Here is a 27,851-nt window from a genome sequence, read left to right on the forward strand (position 1 = left end):
TGTTACTTTTGTTCATAACTTGGCTGTTCATTTTGTGCAGGTTAATATTATAAAACTGCTCTGTTTTGTGTGGCACTCAGTGATCAATGAATGAAAATGTTGTCATTTCTCTCTCTTTGATTTAAAAGTAATACTAATTTAACAAAACAGATTTCAAGTTATTTAAACACTAGTGATACTGTGGGCTGATACGGCACAGTCAAACAAAAATGAGGCTCTCCTGCCCTCCACTGGCAATACTGAAAACAATTTTTACACGTAGATTACATCATGGTTTCAGATGATTTCCACTAATGGGAAATATTAGGCCACGATAACTGGCACCAATCAAAGAGAGAGACCTCTCTGTGTGTGTTTTGACTGAAACTGAGCGAGGTGGCAATGATGCCGTGAATGATTCATTGAGTGAGCTGTGATACAGGGAAGATGTGGGTTCACACCATATGTTAAACATTTATTATTAGCTCAGTTACATGGGGGAAATATCAGTATTGTGCACATAACCAGCAGTAGCAGCTACAGCAATTAAAACTCCAATAGTGTATTGACTGTAGGCCTTAGCTGTCATTAACATAAATAGGATTAATAGCCTTAATATTGACCTTGAATTTGAGGATTATAAAGCCATATATATATGTGTGTGTGTGTATATATATATATATAAATATATAATGAACAAATGCATTATATGTGTTGCTATGTAGAGCTTTTTTCCTCTAATTCTTGTAATTCAGCATTTTTTTTATTTTTCCAAATTTTGGGCATATTTATTATTCCAGTGGTTTTTGGAGAGGGGTATTGGCAGTGACTGACTAAAGCATCGGCCTACAGTAAGGTAATGACAACTAGAATAACCTACAACAGACTGGACTATAACCATTTTCTCTGTCTGATTTGTTAAAACCGCTATAGGTTGGAAGACGCATCGGGAGAACATATCAGCAACTAGATTAAAATACTTGGCGAAGGTTGATTTAAGGAATTTAAGCCCTGACCCCTTTTTTTTCGTCAGGAACGAGCGCCGTTACGTCGGAAGAGCAGCACGAGCCGGTATCGCAGCGACTTTATTTGACAGAAACCCCAATATTAAATCCGCTCGATATAGATAATAATAACGCGAGAGTTTGCAAGTTGCCTCAAGACTGTAGTTGCAACTGTCAAAGGTGGAGTGGATACGCGCATGACCCAACACACATTACTGTAATACTGTACACGGCCGCCGAGATAATATCCAAAACCGAAATAATCCCGAGGTAAGGAACCGAGGAGTGTACCAAAACCGACCGAGGTTTGGCGTTTCTGCTGATTTTCCTTCGCTTCGTTTTCTTTTACTCTAACCAACTGTCTCGCAGTCGTCGAAATTAATGCACTAAACATATTTTTGTGCCTCCCTTTAGCTCCAGCCAGCGCAAGGATTTTTTTTTTTACTCCTCCTTCGTAATAAAGTCGCCATTTTGCTTCACTGCCTATATAAACCATCCCGTATTCTAATATTTTTCCTCAAGGAGTCGGGGACCTACCTATCTTTCGTGGCTATTTCTAATATTTCTGGAGTGTTTAACGAGAAGACAGAGGTTGGAGAAGTGCCTCGTGGTATACATATTAATGCAGGAAAGGAGGGGGGGGGCAAGGCAATTGGAAACTGGGAATAAGGTGAAAGTATCCAGGATTTCTTTTCATGTACAGGCGAGATTGTAATTTCTCTTCTCCTGCCCGTGCTCTTTTTTTCTTCTTCCACCTCGTCGTCGTCTGCAGAGCTGGGGGACAGGACGACGGTGACGACTGTCCGCTTCCTTTCAGGCCCCCCAACCCCGGTCTGACCGGTCCTTGACGCACAGCAGGTGTGATTGCCATGTAACATAACATTGGTGGAAAAACGCCCACTTAAGGTGCCTGTCTCCTGACCCCCCCTCCTCCCTCACGTGGGTGACCCGGGGCCACCCGGCCCCTAGTGCTGGGTGACTGCCCGACAGTTCAGGTAGGTGTGGCCGAGCAGGAGGAAGAAAGTCTCTTTTTTATTATTTTTTTTTATTCTCATGTTAACCACATAAATAGGCAACTCTGTAACCTCGTTGTCGTTGACACACACACACACACATACACACACACAGCATGGCAGTGTGCCACGTGCGGAGCTAAAATACTTATTTCCAGGTTGGTTTGTCAGCAGATTGTGTGAGGAGATGTGAGTGGGAGTCATCAGGTTTTGTTGTGTCTAGCTAAATGTATGATAATGTAGGGTTGTCATTTACTTGTAGAAACACCAGCTAAATAAAATTGAGGGGTGTTTAACAAATGGCAGAGCAAAAATAACAAATGTTATATCCTACAAGAATGTTATAACATACAGTAGGAAATAAAAATGCATTGCATACAAAAAGTATAGAAATCACTACTGACTCTCACCATTAAATATAACAATCATGCTTTTTTTATTTAAAGGATACTTCAGTCATTTTATTATTTTTCACCAGTCAAGTTTTAATTGCTAGTCTGTAGTTCTCAACCCTTCTCTTCACAAGTTCACACATCATACAGGAACAGGAAGGCGTCCACTGTTTGTGTGTGCACTATTTCTGCAAACTGCACCGTGCAGCGAGCTCACCATGCCTCTAAAGTCAGATTATTAACAACAAAGTCTGAGCATATTATCACTGTTGACAAATGAGCCATCATCGTTCAATGTACAGTGCATGGCATGGCGTGTAAACGGAAACTGAGTGGCCCCCACTGGGTGACCCTTTGTGTGCTGTTGTAATTCATTAGGAGAGTGACATGAATGTGTGCTAAGAGAAAGCATGTTGGATCGTAATCAGTCCCACTTAGCATAATTAGCGATTGTCAGCCTTCATCTATTAGACTGTCCCACGCTGACGGGGAATGAGGGTTCAGCACCCAGAACTCATAGCTGACATATGACTTGTTATGGATGCTGTGGCCATGAAAGCTAGAACACATGGTTGGACAATTCTGTGTAATATATAAACTAGTCTACAAATGAGGATTAGCTTACTGAAAGCAAAAAAACTTGCTGACCATGTGACCTGATCAAGAGATGCATCACTGGTTTTAAATAAAAAGAAAGGCTAGGCAGCTCAGGAAAGGAGCTTTGTACCCCCCTGCCACCTCTCTCCCCTCTCTTTGGCTCACCTTTTGTCTAATGGGCAGAGCATGGAGTTAGTGTGTAAGTCAGAATATTGATTTTGAAACGAAACATGGAAGGTCACACCCTCATTACCTCTGCAGATGATGTGTGTGCCTCCAACTCAGATAACCTTCAGTCCGACAGCACCGATGGCCGACATGAAGAAGCTGCTTTGTTGAACAAGGAGACAACATCATCACAGACTATTGATGCAGTGGACATTGCTAATAATGTTTTGACAAGCAATGGAACAGGATTAATGAGCGGTAGTAGAAAGCATCCAAATATTGCCTCCAGCTATCTATATCTCTTGTGTGTTTGTGCCCCCTCAACTACCATTGCAGGCATGGAGAGCCCAAGTGGCCCCAGGCTTGGGAAGCTGTCCTCATCAGGGCTGCCAAGGGGCCGGACCTCCAAGCATGGACATCCCCACGAGCCTGTTAGAACCACGGCAGGCCCTGAAAACAACAACAAACATAGTGAGTGAAAAGCCGCCGCACTTTGTTAAATAAAAACAACGTGCGACTTTAGATCTGTGCTGTGTTTCTTCACAGATTGTTTAAAATGTGGGAGCTGGGGGAGCTTTTGTTTGTGTGACCCAGGTTTGCTCCTGGACTTATTCCAGGATAAATTCCATTTGGTGATGGAGTGTAAGAATAGCTCTTGTTTGCTTACATGACATATTAGCACATATGCAGTTTATTGTATTGTTGCACATTTGTCTCTTTGGCTTTCCATTGGCTGGACTTTTGTAATTCTAGGCTAGCTGTTCAGGATTTCGCTGTTGTTTCCAAAGGTTTTGAGCAACATACCATACACATAACTGTGTCTGCTGCTTTTTTTTGAATAGGTTATATTTTATTAAGAATCAATGGTTCCCCAGCCTCAATGTAATTCTACCCCTCGCGCCACAGAAGGGCCTGGAAACTACAACATTTTTCCTCAGACTGCCTTACAGTGAGAAAACCAAACAAACAAGTATTGCCAAGCACTGACATGAGTGAAACCCCAAGCCATCTGGATGGAGATGGAAGATTTTGGAAAGAGAGAGCCGGACTGGGGAATTATGTTTCAATCCAATAACCAGCAGATCATCATGACTTTGTTAATAGAGTCAGGCAGACATGGAAAACTGGGGCTGTTTTAATATGACCCAGTTGTTTTGGTTGCTACAAAATACCCTCTCAAACCCAGACACACACAGCACCAAAACTAGACTAAGGTGCTTCAATTTGTTTTCTTTTCGTGTTAATATTCAGCCCTCTAGGCTGGATTTGCATGCCAGCGAGGGTGCGTGCATGTGTGTGTTTGCTTGCTTGCTGTGGACAGTAATGCAAAACTTATCCTGCAAGATAGAAGTAGAGTGCAGGAAAGAATAGAGCAGATTTTTTTTTTTTTCTCACAGTGGTGAATCCATTTACTGAAGTGTTTTCATTTTTATGTCAATTTCTGATTATCTGCCTAACCTTACGATGGTCAGCGCTCACAGGCTTGCAGTATGGTCTCCAGCTCCTCGTTGTCTACAGGCTGCCGGTTGATGTGTTGTTTCTTTTCTCTTGAAGAATTTATTGTAGCAGAACACAGTGTATTTGAGTGACAGGTTTTTCTCTGCAGCCTCTCAGAGTCTTATGTTTTATAGATTTTTTACACTTTATTACTCCATAAACAAGATGTTTTTATAAATCAATCAGTGCAAAGTTGGTGGTTGGCTCTGCCTTGATCGTTTTGAGACTGAAGGCTAGAATTGAGTGAAACACACTTGGCTGAGGTTCAGTAATGAGTAACGCTGATGATTGTGGGTGTTGGTGTTTGTGTGTGTGTGTGTTGAGGTAATGCTATCACAGGTGATGGCTTGGACCTGGTTTTTACGGGACTTTTTCCGGTAACTTAAGCCTCTATTGTTTTTGCTTGTCTGTTTCATTTTCTTTTTCCATAGAAGCTCTGGTTTGACTCTCATTAATGCCGAACTTCTCGGAAATACAGCTACAATAATTATATCAGTGTTTTTGATACTGTAAGACTGTTTTTTTTATGTCTGTGTTAAGGACAGCTTCCAGCACAATTTGATTGCCCAAGATATGAATCTACATTCCACTATGTTGTAGTTGAAGAATTGTCTTGTTTGGCTGGAAAGTTGCTCTTATCTGGAACATTACCAGGGGTTTCCCTAGCCTTTAGAGAGGCTTAGTTGGTAACATTGCCAGTGAGTTTTATGTGATTCTCTAAGAACACCCAGCAACCTTAAGGGGAAACACAAGGCTACTGGAACACACACAGAATCTAGTGTAACTGTATAACAGTATGAATTCATTTAGACACAACGCAGAGCATAAGAGATGCATGAGGAATTTTACATTTTCATTTCAACAAGGTCCTTGATTACTGTGACATTTGTATTCCCTGTCCACCACACCATATCTGGTGTGTGTTATGACCCACAGAAGTGCATTTGAGGGTAAAGCAGGAATATTTTAGGAAAGGGTCATGTGATTGTGATTAGGCTTCCTCCAGGAAAATTCCAACTCTGTGTATATCCAAATACTTAGCCTTTTTATACAAGAAACCATCTTCTTCAATTTGGCCTCCTTTTACTTATTACTCATCAGTGACTGGCTTGAGCTTTCTATATCTAATGATGAGGAGAAATGCTACAGTGCTAATCATAATGAGTCTGGCGCTAGTTTGTCTATCCCAAGGGGGCCGTGAGCCTCGGTTTGGGGAAACAAAGGCATCAATATCTAAGGCTCCCTGTAGAGGATTTTCAGTGCTCAGTCTATGCCCATTGTACACAATGTGCTCTTCAGATAACCAGATACCACATAATCTGCCCTCTTCCTGCTGGTTGCTTTTCATTTTTCACTCCATGCCTGTGAAAAGTTTGGAAATGGCTTTTTGTATTATCACTTTGCATGATGTAACTCTGAAAAAAATGCTTTCTGGCTAGACTGTTTTTATACCAGTGGTTTTCTTGAAATTCCTCTGTGTTTTCATACATGGAAACAAAGACTGCAAATTAGATGCGTGTGCTTTCCTAGAGTGTAAGTAGTGTGGTTGAGCTGTCACCTTGCCACACCAGACACCTCACAGAAAAGGATGTGGTCTTGAGGGTGACTTGCTCTCTCTTTGTATCTCTTTCTTCCTCACTCTCAGATATTTTTCATATTAACATCTTATTGGCCGTGGTTTTGTCTTTTTTTTTTCTCCACCAATGCTCTGAGCTACTGACAGTAAAAGTATTTGGACAGAGCTAATACTGATCTGCCAAATTCTTTAGGCAAGCCTTCAGATTAGACCCGTTTCTGCAAAGATTAATGCAAGCATAATGAGTAGAGTCTAGGTGTGTGTGTGTGTGTGTGTGTGCGTGTGTGCGTGCGTGCGTGCGTGCGTGCGTGCGTGCGTGCGTGCGTGCGTGCGTGCGTGTGTGTGTGAACATCCTCCTTCTTTGACGGAGAGTGGTGCAGTACCCTACCTGATCCCGGGACACATTGTCCACTGGGCACGCTGTATGTAGTGGAGGTGGGTGCTCCTGTCTTAGGAGGTGCTGTCTCTATCAGTACGGGGAGGGGTAGAGAGTAAGTGGGTTGGATTATTATATCTGCATAGGTTTGAATGCCTCCGGTTATGTGTGAATGTTAAATGTTCTAGTTTGTGCTTGAGTGTTTGTTTTTGTTTGTGTTTACATGTCTCTGTATGTATGTGTGCATGTGTGTGTGTGTACACACGCATGTGTGTTCTCAAATGACAGTCAACTACACAGACTGCACAACATCATTTCATTTCAGGCCCATAGTCGCCATCTGCTGACCCTGCATATTTGCCTCAGCACCAATCTCTCAGTCGTCCTCTATCTTTTTCTTTCTCTCACTTTCTCTCACTTGTTTGTGGTCCCATTCTTCACACATAACTGTCACTCCTTTTCATTTCATCCTCCTTCAAACTCTTCATCTCTTCCTTGTCACACCTACTTATTATTATTACCATTATTATACAACATCACCATTTCTGCTAGCTTCCATTCCATCCCCACAACCCTGTTTACCCGCTACCCCCACTACTCGTCCTCACTCTTTTCACGTCTTATATTTCTTATATTTTCTAGTTCTCGACCTGTTGATGCATTGAGTCTCTCAAATTGGTGAATTACCAAAAGATAAAATCGATAAAGAGCTATAGATCGGAAAATGTTTGTTTTGGAATGAAATTGAATTATGGTGCTTTTCTCAGCCTGATGCTGCATCTCGTTTTGAGGACAGTCCTTTGTCATATTTGTCACACCTTTATTTGGCAGGCTTGAGGATGGCAGATGAGAAGGAGTACAGGGAAATGGAAGAAGGTAGAGATTGAGTTGGTGAGTCACTGTCCATAAGGAGGGCACTGCAAACAGTCTGGAGCAGGCATTGTCTGTCTGGCTCGCATATACTGTATGCACTGTTGCATAAACACGTACCTTTTTTCATGGATGCTGTACATGGACTGTGTGTATACCACAACATGCCTCAGTGATCTGTGTATATTTCTCTAATTTTCGATCCAGTCAGTCTTAGATTTGAAAATGTTTTATTTGCTTCACTGTCAGTCCACCTGTCATCTCCCACCTGTCATCTTAGATTTTAAAATGTTTTATTTGCTTCACTGTCAGTTCACCTGTCGTCTCCCAGGAATTTGCTGGCCACATATGTGGCCAGTCATCCGAAGCTGTTGTGATTGGATGTCACTAAACACACTATTGGCCGTGGGCCAAATGGGCATCAGGCAATAGATTAGGTTTCCAATAATATGAAGCATGCAGCTGATGTGGAAAGCTGTAAAATCAATGCAGGTCTGAAGAGGCTGCCGAGGTACTGTGAGTCACCAGATAATGTAGCAGAAATCTCGAACCTAAGCTCCTTCCTTTGATTTGACTGTTTTAAGTGTGGTTTAGTGGGGCTAGTAAACTGATAGTCTACCGCAGGTCAGTGTGGTGAGTCTTGGCCTCTACATAAAGTGATTCCCTATACAGTAGTTCAGACCACTGGAAGCAGTAAAAATAGTTTTTGCTTAGGACACTAACTTTTCTTTGACTGGGCACTAATTACCAGTGATTTAGTAAGGAGATTTCAAAGCCAAGTCTTTTTTTATTTTAGTCATAGAGTAGTACAATACATTATGTCCTCAACAAATATGCATTATGTCCTTAACAAATATATCTCTTAGAGCCACTACTTATAATTCACCACTTTGGGGTCCCCATTGGTAGTATCAAAGAATGAACTGTCACAGTGCATGCAGGTACGTTGTGGCTTTAAAATACGTATGAAACTGATAGCATCATCATACCTAGGAAATCTGCACCATAAAAAGTAACAGATGACGTTGGCACTTCTCAGTTTCATCTTTACAGTCAGATCTCAACAGGTTATGACATTCATTTATTGCCTTTGGTTTTTGTCCATGACCCACTGTAACACTTAAAGACTGATAAAGATTTCCAGCAAAGAATTATTTCATTTTATTAATTATTAGAGAGTGGGAAAAGGCAAAGAAAATAATTTGTATTCTGCAAATATTTCTCAGAAGTTATAAGTACATCTGTAACATAACAAAGTAGTTGAAAAATGTTTTTGTGTGCATCAACAAGTATACAGGATATATGTAAGAGGATCGCATAGATACAGAGTCACACAGAAAGAGAGAGAGAGGGAGGGCAGAAAGAGAGAGAGATAGATAGAGAGAGAGGAAAAAACAAAGAGAGTGAGAGCCAGAGAGTCTGGTTTTCCTTCAGTTAGTCAGTGTCTGGGTAGCAAGACTGTTCTGGTGCTGCTCCACCTCTCCTCCTCTTACTCACTGTCTGGAATCAGGCCTGACTGGGAGGGAATTATGGGGACGTCTTCAAAGAGAGGTGCGTATATGATGGGAAGGTTTATACTGTGTGTGTGTGTGTGTGCATGTGTGTGTGTGTGTGTGTGTATGTGTGTGTGCGTGCATGTGTGTGTGGGGGTGTGCATGTGTGTGTGTGTGTGTGTGTGTGTGTGTGTGTGTGTGTGTGTGTGTGTGTGTGTGTGTAAGAGAAGGGAGGAAATGAGAGCACAGGATGAAAAATAACATGTAGGAAAGTAGGAAGTAGTAGGAGGTGTGTTTGTGCATATGTGTGTGAGTGTGAAAGTGGCAAAGTGCTGACATGCCGATAAACAAGTGAGTGTGTAAGAGATGGCACCATAAGTAAAAACACAGAGGAAAAACTGTCGGCCAGTATAGTTTACATATACAGGAGATGGTTACACTCTGCCAGTGTGTTTACTCTGCACTGTGTCAAGGTGTATCAATTTCTCCATCTATTGTCTGTTGAGATTGAGGAAGTAGTGATCCGATGACTCCTTTCCATGGAGTTGTGTCAGCGGTGAGTGGTGTTTGTATTTGTGTGTGTTGTCTTTCTAAACTACAGTATGTCTAAAGCCTACTGTGCAGACACAGACAAAGGCTTCTGTGTGAGTGTTTGTCGAGGAAAACAAATGACTGTTCTGTGCGCGTGTGTGTTTGTTGGTAATGTGTGCACCCTTGCACTCAGGGGGAGCAGTTGCAGGCGTAGCTAGGAGAACTCAGAGGTTATTTGAGATCATTAGGCAGCTGCCAGCACTCCTGGGTCCTGACTCTTCTCTTCTTCTTCTTCTTCTCTTCTCTTCTCTTTGCCTCTTTTCTTTTCGCTACTTCTCCCTTCTCTCCTCTGTCAGGGTTAACCAGTGCGGAGCAACAGTTGCAGACAGCTGGGAGCGAGTCATACCCTGACATTAGCTGAACAGCTGTTTTATCCCCTTGGCCTGTGCCTGAGAACCGAGGTTTAGATTCGACACAATGGGCCTGCTTTGTTTCATATGAAGACAATGGTTGTGAGTGTGCTAGCCATATTCAAGCGAGCAAAGCAAAGTAAAAGATATTGAATACATTTTAATGTGTTTGCATATTTCACCCCGGGAAAGACAAGTCTGCTGTTGTATATATTTCATTTTATAGTATGTTTTCACTTGCACCTGCACTGCCTTGGCTTGTGTGTGTACATGCCTATTTGCATCTTAGCCTGCTGTATGTGGGCCTAATTGTTCTGCTTGCTGGAAAGAGGCCTCTGATAGTGATAACTAAGACAAGTGGATCTTATTCCCATAGCAACAAGAACATATCTTTCCCAAGAGCAGAATTCATTAATTATGCCTTTCTTTTACAAGACCTTTATTTTCTAAGACAGGAATTAGAATGCATGCTCAATTTCCTCCTCAGCACAAGAGCTGCACCGCCGACTGCATCACCTCTACAGCTGCTACCCAGACAGCTAATAGAGAAATGCTCTGCCGCCTGGAGAATATTAATACACTCATATCCATGCACACACATCACACACACACACACACTGGTAATGGTTTTGTGTGCCTGTTTGTGTGTATCATTGTGCGCTCGTATGTGTGCGTGTGTGTTTACACCTTGTGTCATGAACTGTTCCCAAACACAGGCAGCAACATCGTGCTACTTCTCATTCAATTTTATTCAGCCTAGCCTTTTTTTTTTTCCTTATTATTTTGAGTCTGAAGTAAAAGATTACATATAATCTGTCAGCCTGTGTTTGTGTCTGTGCTCGTGAGTGAGAAACAAAAAGAAGACAAATGAGGGGAAAAAGGGAAAGTTGATACTGTGTAATAAAACACAGAGGGAAATGAGAGGGGGAGGTCATGGTAGGTTAGGCCTGGAGTGTTTTTTATACACATTAACATCATTGACGGAGAGAGATGTTTTTGGGTCTGAGCCTATCCTTTTGCCAACATGAGCTGTTTTTGTATGAGCATTGATGGCAGGAAGTCAATTCATTTATTTGATGAAAAATCCTCCAACCATTTTTATAATCCCGGTAGGCACACAGAGTGCTCTGATCCAGTTTGGGACCCGTCACAAATGGGGCTGCACAAGGCATGTGTGCATCCTGTCACTGCTTGTCAATGAGTTTGCAGGAGAAGAAAGCAGTTGGCAGACACAATGTCATGTTCCACAGCATGGGGAAGTGAGACGGATTTAAAAGAGAGTCTATGCAAGACCAGTGCTGCATTCCACTTCACAACAAAGGACTATCATGATCTCTACTTCAAGTAGTTTCCCTTTGACATTTTCTAGATCTGATAGAACCGAATAGGTTCTAGTAGCATCTCTGTCTGTCTGCCTCTTGCTTTGTTTCTGCTGCCGCTATCCGGTCTTGCCAGATCAATGCAGGGGGAGTTGAGAGTACATGTAAAGATAGATCATTTTGAAGAGCAGAGTATAGCTCAGCTCCTACCTGCAGCACTGTCATTCAGTATTCTGCTTGGTCAGAGAAAGAAGTCATCCGCCTCTGCAATTCTCTCCTATCTGTCTCAGCATCCCTCTGCTCTCCTCTCCTCCTTTTGTCACCCCCGTACCCCCATACCCACCCCCCACCCCCCTCCCTCCCCTCTTACACATGCATACACTCATCCTCAGCTCTCTCCATCTTCCCTCCCTCAGTAGCACACCGTATAGAGGAAATGGAGTGCAAGGCTGATAGTGCAGAGGTCTAATTGTAGCCCAGAAAAGAGAAGTAATGAGCCAGTGCACTGCCTGTCCACTGAAGTTCCCATGGAGAAAGATCGGGAAGGGTGTGGGGAGGTAAAAGGAAGGAAAGTGAGAAAGCTAGACATGGGGTGTGAAAAGAGGGAAGCAGCAGCATGAGAGATGGAGGGAGGGAGAAATAGAGAGCAGAGAGAGCTGAGGCAGTCGGTCTGCTGTGTGCTGTGTCAGAGGTTCACCCAGGCACTAGCGATTTATAGCTGATCTATTTGGCTCAAGAGAAGGCCTTTACCCACACTGCCCTCTCTCTCCCTCTCACTCCTACACACATGCACATAGAGTACATACACAGACTCATACATGCACTCTTTCTTCCTCTGTTTCTCTGACAATCACACCTGACATCCCGACACTGTTTACTATTCAAACCCACCACCACAGCTGTACTTATTTGTTTTTGTCATATGTGTTTTTATCTATATTTAGTTTTAATCTGTGAACATATTCGGGGATTTTGAAGGTTTGAAAAGGTATTTTACTCAAGTTGAGCATTTGTGTAGCTCTGTGAAACATAACGGAAGTGTATCTAGAAGTGTGAAGATACATATAGATAAGATACATATAGAACATAGCAGGTCTGAATGCAACTAGTGTTTGAGATTCTAATGATACCCATTGTAATTAAAATTTATACTCCATGAATAATGAGGCACTGGCGGTGTTCTGCGCTAAATGGTTTTCTCTCTCATTTTGCCAGGTCCTGTGTGTGATGAGCCAGCAGAGGGGAAGAGGAAAGGTCGTCCTAAAGCAGAGGTGCAGGAACTGAGAAGCATCCCTGTGAGTATCTCTCTTTGAACTGAGTGGGTGTTTGAAGTGGGCTTCATTCCTCCTGCACAGAGTAGGCAGCTTCCCATGAATATGCACAATATACAGTATAGCGATCATCCTTGCATGTATTCAATTCTCTCTTCCTCACCCCTGAGCAGGCCCATATGATAGTACAATGGAAGGAAGAGTTTAAGCGCCGCTCCAGGGTTAAGTGTCCGTGTTCAGGCTGCTGGTTAGAGTTTCCCAGCATCTATGGCGTCAAGTACCACTATCAACGCTGCCAGGGGGTGAGTCACTAACCTCTGCTCTTTCCTGCTATGCGGCTAATTCTACCTTATGCTTCAGAGTAGACTTTAACAGTGGATCACAGTGAAGTATAAGAGAAACACATTACTTTTAGAGTATTTATAATGCTCACGTTCCAAATATGTAGTGGTTATTGATCATACATGATCAATTAGTTGTGCTATTTCAAGAACATATGATTAGTCGACTGAAAGCTTCCAGTAACAGCTACGGTACCCACTGTTATCTATTTTGTGTAGGGAGGGAGCTCTCTCTCTCTAAATCCCCTCTCCTCACGTCTGTGTTTGTATCAGGCCACTGTAACCGAGAAGCTGAGTCATGGCTGTCCCTACTGTGAGGCAGCATTTGCCACAAAGGTGCGTCTGCAGAAGCACAAGCTCTGGAACCACCCAGACAGAGTTAGTATGGAGCCCAAGGACGAGCAAGCTAAGCTTCAAAAGACCCCTGTCAAGTCCAACACCAAGAAAAGGTGACTGGAATTTAGAGCTCAAATTTCCACCCACACTGACCCACATAATGGTGTTAGTAATGTCATAATGCTGACTGCCCAAAACTGTCCTTGCTGGGTCCGTGAATTCAGGCCCATGGAGAACAGTCCCCCCTCTCCGGTGTTCTTCAAAGTGAAAAAGACCCACGAGGTGTCGACGCCCTCTCAGAACGGAGAGCTGGCCCACCAAAAGAGTGAGAGGAAACAGCACAACCACAGCCAGCCTTCACAGCAGATTCACCAATCCCTGCCAGTCCAGCCTCAGTCCCAGCAGTCGCAGTCACAAAGCACGTCGTCTGACGCAGGGGGCAGTGAAAGCGAGGGGGGCAGCCTTCCACCTTCTTTCCCTGACGAAGACCCGGAGCGAATGAGACACAGTAAGATTACAGCATTTCTTTTGGAACGGACCGCATATTCTCATTATGTGCACCGTACTTGTGTTCGTGTTTGACCCTTCTCTGCTCTGTGTTTTTCTCTTGAGCCAGGACGGAAGCAGAAAACGCCCAAGAAATTCACTGGAGAGCAGCCTTCTATCTCTGGAACATTTGGATTGAAAGGTAGAATCCAAAATTTCCCTCACCGCATATTTTTGTTGACAGTAAACAATGTTTTATTATGAAAACTTAGCCAGAAGAAGCAAACAACATTGCACAGGATATTAATAAGTGAATAAATGAAGTTGTGAAGAAGAGACTGCTATTATGTGCTGACTGATTCATCACTGATTACTGAACATTGGAAACAACTGTTGGAAGATAGGGATTGCGGGTTGGAGGCTTGTTCAGATCAACCTTACCACTCATGTGATTGGCTATAATGAGTGATTGTAAACGATCCCTACTGCTACTGATCGTTGGTACTGGCCTTTTAACCTTTCCAACTGTAGAGGTGTTTCATATCCTGCTTAATGAATGAGTGACTCACACACCAAGAACATATACACAGCCTTCTCTCTCTCTCTCTCTCTTTCTGTCTCATTCACATGCTGAAAATGTTCAATGACTCATATACTGTAGCATACTCAGAGCTGTACTACCATCACTTATCAAATAATTCATCACAGTTTACTGCTCTCTCATGCTGTCTTTCAATCCATTCCAGTATAACTCAAAACAACCTCCTTTTGTCATTTTCTACCCTTTTCTCTTTAGAGACTTTTTCTTTTTTATATCCAGTATCAACTTTCCCTTTTTTAGTATTTCTCTTGTTCAGCATTGTCCTCCATCTGTCCCTCTTAGCTTGTATCTCTCATTTTACCTTTAATGGGAGTATTAATCACTACCATGACTGTGTATCTATGTGTGTCTATGTGTGTGTGTGTGTGTGTGTTGCAGGTATGACTAAGGTGGAGGAGAAGCTGAAGGCAGGCCGTGCCAAGAGATCGGAGGGGAGTGGGTTCACTGAGGAGCCTCAGAGAAGACCTTCTTCAAGTCAGACCTCCAAGAAAGACCCAGCCACGACCAGCTCTGGTAAACACCTAGATCAACTTTTTAAATGAAATAATTTGCCCATATAAATGTATCATTTGACCTTACTTTATTGAATGTAAAGCCTCTTTCACACATAGTTCCTATTAAATAACTGGATAACCTTTCGGGCACCGCTAGTGATTTTCTGTCTTGCACCTTTTCACACATGCCATGGCAATGGAATAGATGGGGCAAGGGACAGTCCAGCAGATGGTGGTCATGCAACACTGATGCCAACTGAGGGGGGGGGGTTAAGGCAGGGTTGTATGTGTATGCGGCGGAAGCTGCTCTTATTATCCTCGGGAACATGGCAGGCAAGGAGCTGTTTTTGTCCAGTACCAGTGTTCTTGTAATATATTTAGTATTCAACAAGTTAGCAAGACAAATCACCCTCAAAATCGTTGGCAAGGCAACCACAAACAAGTGGTGGATTCAAATATGTCATCAGCAGAGTCTTTTGATTGGTTCACTCGCTCCACGTGAAAGCGTCTTTCGTCAGACAAACGTAACCCTTTACGTGCTTTTCTCTGCAATGTTACTGCTTTAATTCACAATACAGCCATACCGGAATTTTCCTTGAAATGTTACTAGGTCTTGAGGTGGGAAATTGGCAATACAGATTTCCTTGAATATCGATCCCTGCAACCATTCACATGCATATGAGTCCATGCAGGAAATGTTGCATGTGCACTGCATGCGTGAAAGGGGCTTAAATATTTTTTTCTACAAAAAACAACTTAGCAAGTCCATCACTGTTGAATGAATAAACTTTCATTATCTGACCATTTCAATATTGGTTCTATGGAAACAGTTTGGTCAAGTTTTATGCCCAGCCCCAAGTTCAAAGCTTTTTAAAATATCAATTCAAAGTGACATGAAATACCTGCTGGATGCAGAGACTGAGTTTATGACTCTGACAACTTGTGCCAAACTTCTTAGCTGATGCTGACCTGATCAGCCAGTTTTTATGTCAAAAATTTAAAAACAAACCAAGTTTATGACAAAAAAATGATTAATCCAAGTATTAAGGAGGTGAATAATAGCAGGTATAATACGATGTGAATATGATATGGATACAAAATAAAGCTTATTATTATCAAGAACTTCTGGTCTCGCTTGCTGTTCAGGAAGCAACCGGTCAGGGATCATTTTACATCAGTGACTCTTCTCTACACATTGTTACTTGCCAACACAAGCATAAAATTCAACTGTTAGACAAGAAACCAAGGAAACTAAGTACACAAAAGGAAATGTTATATCCACAAGGACATCATACCACTAATACGTGATTGGCTGACAGAGTAATATCCTCATGTTTTTAAGGTGCTGTTCCTGACACCCAATGGCAGCGAGCAATCTCAGAGCGAGGTGAAGTGGTGTGTCCCACCTGCTCCATCGTCACCAGGAAAACAATCCATGGCCTAAAGAAACACATGGAGATTTGCCAGAAGGTCAGTGGGCGATACAGCCGTCCATCACACTGGGAGAGGAGTGGGTGGGCTGTCATAACTTCTCCTAGAGCTTGCTGTGAAACCAATAAAATTGTTTTCCTATCAGACTAGTTAATACCAGATTTTTTTTCCATTTACTGCATTCGCTTCTGGATGTATGTCCTTAATATTAAACCATTATGTAATACCTGCTGAATGCTGTGGGTAGGCAGTTCATTTGGAAAGCAATCTTAAATCTGTTACTCTGTTACATGTGACACCATGCAATACAAATAATGTGTTAATATAACTGCCTAGAATCCATATATTATATCAACAAAAAACAGTTTACATATTGACAGGACTTTTCTGAATCATAATTGTTAGAAAACGTTTCTCCTGTCTGGGTATGAAATAAAACTCTCTCAACCCAGAGCTGTAATTTCCACACTGGATTATAACTTTGACTGCAACATAATAAGACACCCCCCTAAGGACCCCATTGCGCTGGGTATGGGGAGCCGTTACAGTAAAGATATTGATCAGAAGGTTGTAGAAATAATATCAGGCTATATCTCAGTAAAGTCCGTCTCCCATTTCCTCATGTAGTCTCCTTTATTCCTTTTTTTCTGATATGAAAGCCAATATCCGTTGAAATGGATCAAGGATCCTCCCCCGTGATCCATTTCAGCTCGGACACATACGCCGTTTGTTTGCATTGCACTCAAACGTTGTAATAAATGAGGTAGGAAGTGAAGCACAGGAAAAAAGGTAATCCAATGAAATTATATCGAGTTTTTTCTGGGGACAATCCAGCTTGAATGGCGCAGTGGCCTCCAGGCCCTCAGAGAGACGTGTTCCTACAGTCATTTTAATGGCTCCTCGGCCCAGTGGCCTGTGTGACTCTATTAAAGTGACAGTCTGCCGTTAAGCAATGACAAAATCATCACATTACCACTGGGTCACTCACCATCAAAACCCCTGTGTCACTAAGTCAATACTGTGTCGAGGCAAGAACGCTACAAAAAAGGAACACAGTGTGTTAAATTGGTTTTTTCTGGTTCCCAAAGTTTGCCCTTTGTTTTGATCAGTTATCTACTAATAACACACACTATTAGGTTACAGATGAAATGTTGCTATATTGATAGATCCAATAAAGAGTAAAGCAAGCAAAAGTGGGCTCCTTGATAATTTCCCCCTTCAACCCCCTGCAGCTCCAGGATGCCCTGAAGTGCCAGCAGTGCCACAAACAGTTCAGGTCCAAGGCTGGCCTCAACTACCACACCATGGCTGAACACAGCACCAAGGTACACCTGCAGAGGTGCACACGCACACATATGATCTTGTAATGCCTCACCTTCAGTGGTGAAATTCAAAAGTTTCAAACAGTTGTCGGTGCCCTGTGAAGGTTTTGGGATTCAAAGAGCTCATGTTTCACCACTGTCACACTGACCCACTGAACAGGGTAGTTAGGCGCTAGACACCACACCAAAGCATCACACCCATTCAGAAAGAGGTCACACTTACACATGACTCTATGTATGGAAATCCACCATATACTACCGCCAGTGTCAGCTTTCACTGGGTTTGGTGAAAGCTGACACTAGCAGAGTGTCTAGCATCTACATGTAGATGACCATATAAGGATGAGCTATACTACAGTACATTTAATCTGTTGCGTACTCATTGTTAGCTGTGATGCCCTTCTCTAAAAAGTTGATCTTGGGGTTTGCAAACAATCATACATTTGAACTGGTGATTGGTATTCTTGTCCTTGAAGTGCTCATATTTCTTGCAGCTGTTTTAAGTCTGACAGTAGAGAGCCTCATTAGGATATTATCATGACTCTCTGCATTAGAGCAATGGTCCTGCTATGATGTTTGCTGAATAATTCAACATTGCCTGATTCAAAATGTATCATGAAAGATTAATGAGTGTACATGTAGAAAAGCTTGTGGCATGCCGCACGTGTGTTTGTGTTTTTGTGTGAGAACATTTGCCAATAGTATATGATGTAGACTATGTGCACACGCATGTGAATGTGTGTTGGAGGTTTTGGGTGTGTGATGTTTGGCAGTTTAAAAGTAATGATAGATGGCTGTGCCAGCTGTCGGTTACTTAAACTGTTTGATACCGCCATTTGTCTTCAGTCTGGACCTGTTGTACCCTGACCTTATTGGCGGCATTCCAGTTCAGCAGAGCAAGAGACAGCACTTGTTGGTGTGTTAAAACTAAGATCCTCAAAGGTTTCATCAGGTAGTTCTCCTTAGCAAACTACCAAACTTTCCTGCAACATTTTCAAGATAATTAAAACTTTTGTGACGGACTGAAAGCCATCATCATGTTAATTCTACGATCGTGTGTTGGCTTCTGTGATTGTGCATAAGACTACAGTAGCTGCTGATTAAAGCAAGGTTTTATCACAAGCACATTTGACTAATGTCATATTCTCTATTTCTTTTTTACCCAAGAAAACTTTAAACAACAGAAAATACTAAATCCAAGACCGGAGGACAGGAGGAAATCTGTGCTTTCTGCTATTATATCTGTGTATCTAGTTAATAGCAGCAATCACATTATTTATTATTGTTTATATTATTGTGTATATTGTTAATGTGTTTCTGGGCATATTTTTAAGTATGTAGAAAACTGAAAGGCCAAGTCGTCTTGACTTTTATGCAAATATTTCTGTATACGGCATATATTTTTTATATACAGAAGCTGTTTGGGTCTTTGACTGGACTGTATAGATAGGTATAATAGCTTTTTTCTGTGTAAAGAGGCTTCCACTGTACTAGGTGTTGTGTTTGTGGCCATGGAACACAGAGAGTGCTGACAGGCTTGGTTGTCTAAGGACATTTACAGAGGTGTTGTGTCTGTAAATATGACCCTTTGGGATACACTGAGGTATTGAATTTTCCAGTGTTCCTACTCTATATATCAATCCACAGTACCTTTATATCCTGTAGGTATAGAAGTGTGTTCATGTACTGGATACTGCAAAAAAGATTTTACTGATTCATTTACTCCTTTATACATTTTTGTCATTTTGTTTCATCTGTTAAAGTCCCCGGTTCTTTCACTATTTGTGTTGAATCTTTTATTGATTTTTCCATAATTTCTACGTGGAGCCAATTGTTCTTGTCTCTACAAGTAGTGTTTTGCAGTTTGATTTGATCTTTATATGATTTGATATGGTGTTTGCACTAACCCTTGGTCCAGTGTGTTGTCAGTGCGGTCACATGGCACAGCCTCAGTGCAGTGTGGGAAAACACAGCGGGCTGACAGAAGGACAGGGATCACCCACTGAGTTTGACCTTGATGTCGCTGTTGCCACTGTGATACTGCCGTCTATTCTCTCGCTCTCTTTCTCTCATGCCTGCTCTTTTGTTCTTTCTCTGTCTCATAGAGGCATTAAGAATACATGCAGATGTAGTTTCATGGTTTCTTCCCCTGCCAGCGTAAATCAAAGGCTGAGCTGGTGTCTGTTCTCTCGCCTGCAGGCTTGAGCGTGATTTACTTGACTAGTGAAGTACTCTGGCGGTATCTCATCTCCTCCTTACCTTGACAGAAAGCTAGGGTTGAGTCTCAGTCATCTCAGTTCTCTCTCTGTGTGTTAACACATGAGAAAACACATGAAGTTCGCCCCACTGGGATTCCTCAGTAAGTCCATACTCTCTCCAGTCCCCTGCACTTCTCTTCTTTCTTCTCCCTGGCAGCCCTGCCATCTGTTGTTCTGGTCTTTGCTGGGGTTTGGCACCAGCCAACACTTGAGTGAAAACATGAGTTTGACAGTTGTCATAAACATGCCTTGAGTAACAACCTCACCATGAAACCATTTAATGATCCTGGCACAGTGTGAACACCAGAGATGGAAAACACATTTTCATCACCATTTTTTTTAAGTCGGAGGGGGGGGGGGGGGGGGGTGTTGTGGTGGGACACACTAATGCGACATTGTGTTTGTTCCCCTCAGCCCTCGGGGAGTGAAGGCCAGACGGGGGACGAGCATGAGGAGAGAGAGAGGCTGCGCAGAGTGCTTAAACAGATGGGACGAATCAAGTGTCCTAGTGAGGTATGCACTCCCTCTTTCTTCCTATGTCCCTTTCTTTCATTTCTCTCATTCTTTACTATCCTTGCTTTCCCGTGTCCTTCATTTCCATTTGTCCAACTTTTTTTATCTTTTGTGTCACATTTTCCTCTCTCCTCATCTGCCAGTTTCGATTTTGCTTCTCCCTTTTCCTCAGGCCCTGTTTTTGTGTCTGCCTCCTTTTACCTCTCTCCCTCCTTTTTCCTTTATGCCTTGTTCTTGACAAGTTGCCCAAAACCACATCAACACCCTGCTTCCCATTACTCACACTGGAGTGCAAAAGACAGAGAGAGGAAGAGAAAGAGCTGCAAAAAATAGACTCTCTACAGTGGCATGTCTTCATGCTGAAAAATGAGCAGTTTCTTCCTGTTTGCCTGTCTTTTTAACACTAACCACAAAAATATTGACCAAACGCAGCAATATTGTTCCATTTTGCTCCACTTACCCAGTTCCCTTCTTAATGTGTGTTTTCATTCTGTCTCATTTCTGCCACTGGCCTCATCCAATCACACAAACATTATGGGTTACATGTGTATACAGGGCTGTTCAGCCCATTTCTCCAGTCTGATGGGCTACCAGTACCACCAGAAGCGTTGTGGAAGAGAGTTCTCTGATGATGAGAAGCCTGTGTTTCTCTGCCAGCACTGTGGGAAAACCTACCGCTCCAAGGCTGGCAGAGACTACCATGTACGCACTGAACACTCCCCGAGCATCACCACCACCATGACAGCCACCACCACCACCAACAACAACAACAAGGACAATATCACTGACACCAACAACAACACTGGCAAAGAGAGGGTAAGAAAAGATAAGATACATTACAGTACAGGAGACAAGTCTTTTTTTTCCATATACTGTTTACAACGATTTTTCACTAGATTTTAAGAAGCTAAATTTTATTTACATGTTCCACTCAAAGTTTCCTACTGCTCCTCCAGGTGGTCTCAGAGGAGTCTCCATCAGGTGGCAAAAGGGAGCAAAGCCAGCCTGAGAAGAAGGACTGGCAAGAGAAAGCACCATCCAGCCAGCCTATGGAGAAGGAAAGAGAAGCCAGGGAGAAGGACAGGGAAAAAGAAAAGGACAGGGAGCGAGTCAAAGAAAAAGCAGTACAAAACGAGGTGGAGGTGGACTTTGAACGGACCCCCAGCGGTAGAGTGAGGCGCCGGTCAGCTCAGGTGGCAGTGTTCCACCTGCAGGAGATAGCGGAGGATGAGCTGGCCAAAGACTGGGGAACCAAACGCCGCATCAAGGATGACTTGGTGCCTGACAGCAAGAGGGTGAGGATGGAGAGTAGATCCATTATGCACACATGATCCACATGTAGACATAAGTAGCAGACATAAATGTGTAATCCTCTCACACACCTGCACAGGTACAGATGTTCAGCAACATTGTAAACAAAGATATAAGAACCAACACACATACAGAAGCACACACAGGATTACACACTGACACACATCAAAGCCAATCTTTCCATGAAAAGGCTCCACACACACTCCAGGTGTAAGTGGTGAAAAGTGACGTCAAGAGATAAATATGTCCCCCTGTCTATCTGCTCCTTCTACACAAGATTCTACCAAGATTACTGCTAATAAATGCTCTCTTTGTGTTCAGTTAAACTACACTCGTCCTGGCCTCCCCAACTTCAGCCCAGAGTTACTAGAAACCTGGAAGAACCAGGTCAAGGAGAAGGGCTTCATCTGCTGCACCAATGAAGTGAGAGCACTGACATGTTTTTTCAATTCCCATATTTAAATAAAAGAAAAAAATAAATTCAGGGATTTGTCTTACCATTGAGCACTATGTTTATTTTTAAAAATTGTTTGCTATTGTTTTCACAGGATGTGTATTGGGTGAGTTTGTTCACTTCTTTTTTGTTTTTTTCTCAGAACTGTGAAGCTGTCTATTCTAGTGTGTCTGGACTAAAAGCTCACCTTGCCAACTGCAGCCAGGTACAAACACCCACCTGCAGCAAAGACACCACTGACACCACTACAGACACTACTACTCTGCAACCTGCATGTATCCCTGCAAGAGAAGACAATGCAATATAATGCAGCATAGCAATAAACATGAACAGTTAAAAAAAGATATGATTTAAAAAAAAACAATTAAAAATAAAAGTAGAAGAAGAAGTTGAACCTGATTTGAAAACAAAGCAATAGAAAAAATAAAAATGTGTGTGTGTGTGTGTGTTACAGGGTGGTGGAGAACTGGGGAAGTACACCTGTCTGATCTGTCAGAAGGAGTTTAGCTCAGAGAGCGGTGTCAAGTACCACATCAGCAAGACACACTCACAGGTGGGTCAGACTCAGTGTTAACTTCACAGGTAACCTTAAAACAAGCCCATTTTGTTGGTCATTTAGTATCACTGTAGTTACACTGTCACAGGCGGTTTTTCCATATCTGTTAATACAGAGTCAACCCCGCCAGGTTGCAGAAGATGGTACATTTATCTTGTGATAACATGGTGTTAACTTGTTGGGAAACAAGATGCTTGTGTTGTGCAACAAAGTCACTAACTTGTGGAAACAGGTCATGTTGGCTCATATATAGAGATGTTCAACATATAGATCTTGTTCCAACACAATAACAACATTTTCCCACAGTATAATAGCTTATTCCCATAATGTGAACATCTTAAACCTGCAGTGCGGAACTTTTACATATAAATGAACATCTGTTAAATTCAAGCCCTTGCCAGACGAGTTCACACATTGCTGATTAAGCCTATCACAGCAAGATAAATCTCTCTGTATTTCATAGCATACAGTTTTTAAATCTCATGTCTGGAGGGACATTCCCACGCTGGCTGTTTAAATGCGCACCCAGAGACTTCTCCCGGCCGAGCCGGCTAACTTCTGGTTAGCCCTCTGCTAACTTGAATGGGGATAAAATAATTTAATCATGCGGCTCTTCTAGACTTTTCAAATGTTATCGGACCAAATGGATCAAATTCTGGTAGTGAAACGAGTCATTTTGGGGGGTTGTGTGACACTCAAAACAATTTACCCACCGTTTTACAGCCACAACAGTAGTGATGGAGTAGGTTACGGTGGAGCTTATGACGTAAGCACAGTGTTTTTGTAATTACTCTCCCTGCCAGAAGGGGGAGACAAAAGTCCCGAACTCCAACTTCAAATAATTATCTTTTTTTGGGACTTCAGGGGCACCATAGTACTCTTTACAGACATTGTGGTTTACAATTGGAAGGTTATACAGATGTTTACATGTTCCTGTTTCTTCTTCAAAGCTTGAGTTCACCACTAACCGTGTGTTTTATTGCCTCAGAACTGGTTCCGTGCAGCAGCCAGTCAAGTGGTCTCCAGTAGCAAGACTAAAGTGCCAGAGGACAATGGGATTAAAGCTGAGGTGAGGAACGGTGCCACCACTGGCAAGAAAAGGGGCCGCAAGCCCAAAGACCGCCCCCCTGTGGTTGCCCCTCTCCAAACAAAAACTGAAGCACCTACCACTCCTCAAAACTCAACCCCTGCTGTGACCCCTTTCTCTGGCCCAACACAGTCTCCCACCCAGATCCCCGACCCTACGGACAGTGCTCATTCAGGCCAAAACAGACAGCCCAAGGCCGCCAGAAGAAACAAACCCAAGAGGCTGTCATTGTCAGAGTAGCTCTGCTTTTGTCGACCCAGGAGCCAGAGTGGACGCTTACTGTAAATGTTATGCCAGGAAGCTAACAGACCTTTCTAACTCCACAAGGACTTGGCACTGAGAAGAAAGATGAATCAACCATTAGGAAGAAAAACATTTAGTACAGACTTCAGATCTTGGTTTTGAAACCCCACAGTTAATGTGTCTACTGTTATACACAGTACTCATGTACCAGTAGTGTTTTATTTCTCCATTCCACTTTTGTCTCCTTTTTAAAGCCCACCTTTCAGTTTCTGTACTCACAGCAGGGGTGTCAGTAGTAATCAAATCCTGAATTCTACGTGAATAGCATTTTCTAAACAGAAATAGTATTCCTAACAAATGGAGTGTACTTCTCTCTACAAGATTCATGTTGTGTTTGAGAGGTTTTAAAAAGGATATTCTATTAGCATGGTGAAGTCATTTAATTATAGATAGTGTTTTCACATTTTTTTCACAGATATACTGTACTGTGTACATAAACAATATCTATATCTATATATCTATATACTCAAAGCAATGATGCCATCTGTCATTACAAAGCCTAACACGTCCAATTGGATCATGAGCAATCAGAATTTTTGCAGTGTGTGCTGTAGTGCAATGTTGTTTTGAACTTGACTTTTTTTTTTCCTGATTTGACTTTTATTGTTTTTTACTTTTTATGTTTTAAGTAAGCAAATGTCATATAAGCTAAAATGTCGGTCAGTTGTTAATCATATTCCAGTCTGTTTTTCCTACAGCTATGTGGCTATCATTTCAGTGACATTTATCTTTAGTTTACCTGCATCACATAATGATGGAAGGTATCTGCTTTGAGAACCATCATTAAGTGTCAAAAGACTATTTCCACAGTTCTTTTACACTGAAGTTAATAAGCAGAATACCCAAAAAGTGATTAACGTTTGAATATACGTTAATCACAATAATACTTAATATGGCATTGTTTAATGAATTTTAAACAAAAAAAAACTTGAAGTATTCTGACTAAAATAGGACTGGCAAAGCTAAATGTTTGACAGAAGGATGAATTATGTGTGAAGCTTGTTGCACCATTGCAGCACAATCAAATGAGGTAACATCATTTTAAAAAGAGGCCATATTTTGGCTACTGCTTTAGCTTGAATCAAAGAGCTGAGAAGAGAATGCTATCTTTTATAGAGAGGCTGAAGAAAATAATCTTTTATTAAACAGAAAAATTGCAAATGAAGATTCACTTATAGTAATGTATATGAATTAATTCCTGGACGCTCAAAGTTATTGCCTTGCACTTTAACCCTTAACCCTTCTCGCTCCCCTCTTGTATTTTTGCACTCCGGGATTATTCAACCTAACCTAGTGGCTGTCAGGCACAGGAGCGGGAATATTTTACTCTCATGAAAAATTAAACTAGAGAAAGACTAAATTTGTCTTTACATGGGTAATGAGCAGCATGGTTAACTCTTTCTTGTTAGTATATGTAATCCAACATGACCATATAATTTTGACTCACCACACAAAGCCATAACTGGTCTTGTTGAATTTTAAGGCTGCTTTACCACTTACTCTAATGTTAGTTTAGCTTCATATTTAAAAAAAACAAACAAATATTATCAAATTACTTCCATTTCAAATCTAAAATGTGTGCAATCAGAGAATATTTTTCACTTTAACATGTTTAAAGTAGATACTTGAATCCACAGTTATTGATTATTTGAGCAAATGAAAAGTTCATAATTGTCCATAAAAATAATGACTTGCTTGCTTAAAAAAAAGACAGATCATAAATCTATTTTATATTCTCTTGTGTGTATTACCTAGATAGCAATCTGATAGCTTTGGATAAAGTTGTAATGTGAGGATATTCTGGTAAGATAATAAGGGTGCTTTACTTGCCACTCTACCTTAAGGACCTGTTACAACTCAGTAAGTCCACTAATCCATCCTACCTTTTTCTCCTAACTGGCAAGTCCTCTGAATTTTTGCACCAACAAACGTCAATGTCATCATTTAAATCAAGCACTGATGTCAACGGATCATTTTCAAGAAACATTTCATTTGAAATTTATCTGTGTGTCCCAGGTGGTGTCATCCCTACGCCGTGACCTTTTTATATAGTAAAGCAAAGATTTGAGCTGAATTTCTCCATTTTTAATCAACTGATGGAGTGTATTCAGGTGGGGATGGTTATGCATGTGTCTGTCTCTGTTAGTGGGATGGACCTCTTACCTTCTATCCAGGTTCAGCTGGTGGAGAGGAAAAGTTAGACAAGCACTGATTGGTCCTCGGACCTTTTCAATATGAGTTGTCCAGACCTTTGTGTGTGTGTGTGTGTGTGTATGTGTATGCGTGTGTGTGCGCGTGTGTGTGTGTTAAACATTTAGCACCTTTGTAAGACTGGATGTCAGAATTGGTAACACTTTTTGTTGAGTGTTATGCTGTGGCACAGAATCAGTTCATCAGCTGCTTGTTACTCGTTTCATTAATAACGTCACATTGACTGTGTTTACCTGACAAGCTTTGGTGTTGCAATATGATAGTTTAGCACTGCTTTTAACAGTGGGTATTTTATATTTTATCACACCCTTTACTATCTGTCTTCCTATGATGTGGAAAACACATATCTATCCCGCAGTGTGAGCTAACTGCAACATGTTTAGAGAGTACAGCAATACACCATATTTAGCTGGTTTTGTTGGCTTGCTGATATTTTGATATTGATGTGTCTTCTCAAAATTGTATGGCTTTTTTCACTCCCCTACTTTTATTTGTTTGCTTTGAAAATGCTTTTTACATATTATGAAATCTAAAAAAAAAAAAAAAAAGGTTGAAAAAATTTGTAGACCACAAAGAACATTGTAGGCCTATGTGTCGGCATACACTGTTATTTTATCCATTTTGATGATGCACATAAATTGAGCTTTTTCAGTACACGATGACAAACACATTGAGAGAGTCCTTTATTATCATCTATTCAATATGGGACAACAAGGCATATGTATATGTGTTTGTTTCTGTATTTAGTGCACTTACTATACCATGAAATAGGCTTGAAATAGGAGTGTTGTTGGAGCTTTCTAGTTACCTGGACTGTGTGTGGTGTGACTTTTGTACCTGGAGAAACAGCAGGCTCAAGTGTCTTCCCTTTATCAGCAATATTGTTTCCAAAACCAAGGTTAATCCTTAGAAATCCCATTAGACCACCTCAGAATTTTACCCTTTTATTTGGACAACAGTGGTTCATTTTGTATGCTACCTACTTGAAAAGCAGGAAATGGCATCCACTTCTGTTGTCGGGGCCATTGTGGTGAAACTGTTGAGAGTTTTAAGAGATGATGTTGTAGCTCATAACTGGTTATGATATATAGGTAACAGGTGAAATGAGACTAATGATGTATTAAAGATTTCCATATTTGAAATTAAGCTGTATAGTACCTAACATAGGAGGCGTCACACCTCCTTTGAGTCTGAGCTGTTACAATTTTTCTCCCAAACTTGTTGTATTACCTGTGCATTAGTATCCCTCAACTAATTAATAAAAGTTTGTTGACTAAATTTGTGTCAACTATGTTTGTTATCCAGCGCACACATGCCACAGTGGATAAAATGTAACAGACCTTTCTCACGGTGGACATTTTGACTTGTCAAACAAAGGTGTAACTCATAAGATCAATAATGGCAGTACTCCTATGTGACATTTCCCCTTTCTTGTCTTGTACATGCTGACTCACTGACAGGCAGCCATCAATAATTAGTTACACCTGTCTTTTTCCTGCTATGACATGTTAAAATGTCTGCTGTGAAAGGGGTTTATTGCTAAAATGTAATTATTTAAATGAATAATCCAGCTTTTATAATTACATAAGGGTCTTTCCTTGTGCTATGAGTGTGTGAGATATTTCACATTTTCATACTGGCTTTTATCATT

At 41.6% G+C, this 27,851-nt stretch overlaps 1 protein-coding gene across 5 annotated transcripts; it reads left to right on the top strand.

The window, feature by feature from the left end:
* Nucleotides 1-962: 962 nt before the first annotated feature.
* znf512b (zinc finger protein 512B) lies at nucleotides 963-27,478 on the top strand. 5 transcript variants are annotated; one of them, XM_042409287.1, is made up of 18 exons: nucleotides 965-1,574; nucleotides 1,756-1,978; nucleotides 3,490-3,624; nucleotides 12,441-12,520; nucleotides 12,670-12,798; nucleotides 13,111-13,286; nucleotides 13,398-13,681; nucleotides 13,790-13,861; nucleotides 14,639-14,773; nucleotides 16,097-16,224; nucleotides 17,418-17,510; nucleotides 20,180-20,278; nucleotides 20,834-21,094; nucleotides 21,235-21,573; nucleotides 21,911-22,012; nucleotides 22,186-22,248; nucleotides 22,498-22,596; nucleotides 23,588-27,478. In XM_042409287.1, exons 3-18 carry the CDS (start codon nucleotides 3,492-3,494, stop codon nucleotides 23,924-23,926), a joined length of 2,532 nt encoding a protein of 843 aa, XP_042265221.1. In that variant the 5' UTR covers nucleotides 965-1,574; nucleotides 1,756-1,978; nucleotides 3,490-3,491; the 3' UTR covers nucleotides 23,927-27,478. The 5 variants fall into 5 exon arrangements, with proteins under 5 accessions (XP_042265224.1, XP_042265221.1, XP_042265220.1 ...); XM_042409286.1 differs by having other exon boundaries at nucleotides 965-1,253; XM_042409288.1 differs by having other exon boundaries at nucleotides 965-1,253; nucleotides 1,801-1,978.
* The last annotated feature ends 373 nt before the right edge of the window (nucleotides 27,479-27,851 follow it).

The sequence above is a fragment of the Thunnus maccoyii genome, chromosome 4 (assembly GCF_910596095.1).
Source record: "Thunnus maccoyii chromosome 4, fThuMac1.1, whole genome shotgun sequence".
Classification (NCBI taxonomy): domain Eukaryota; kingdom Metazoa; phylum Chordata; class Actinopteri; order Scombriformes; family Scombridae; genus Thunnus; species Thunnus maccoyii.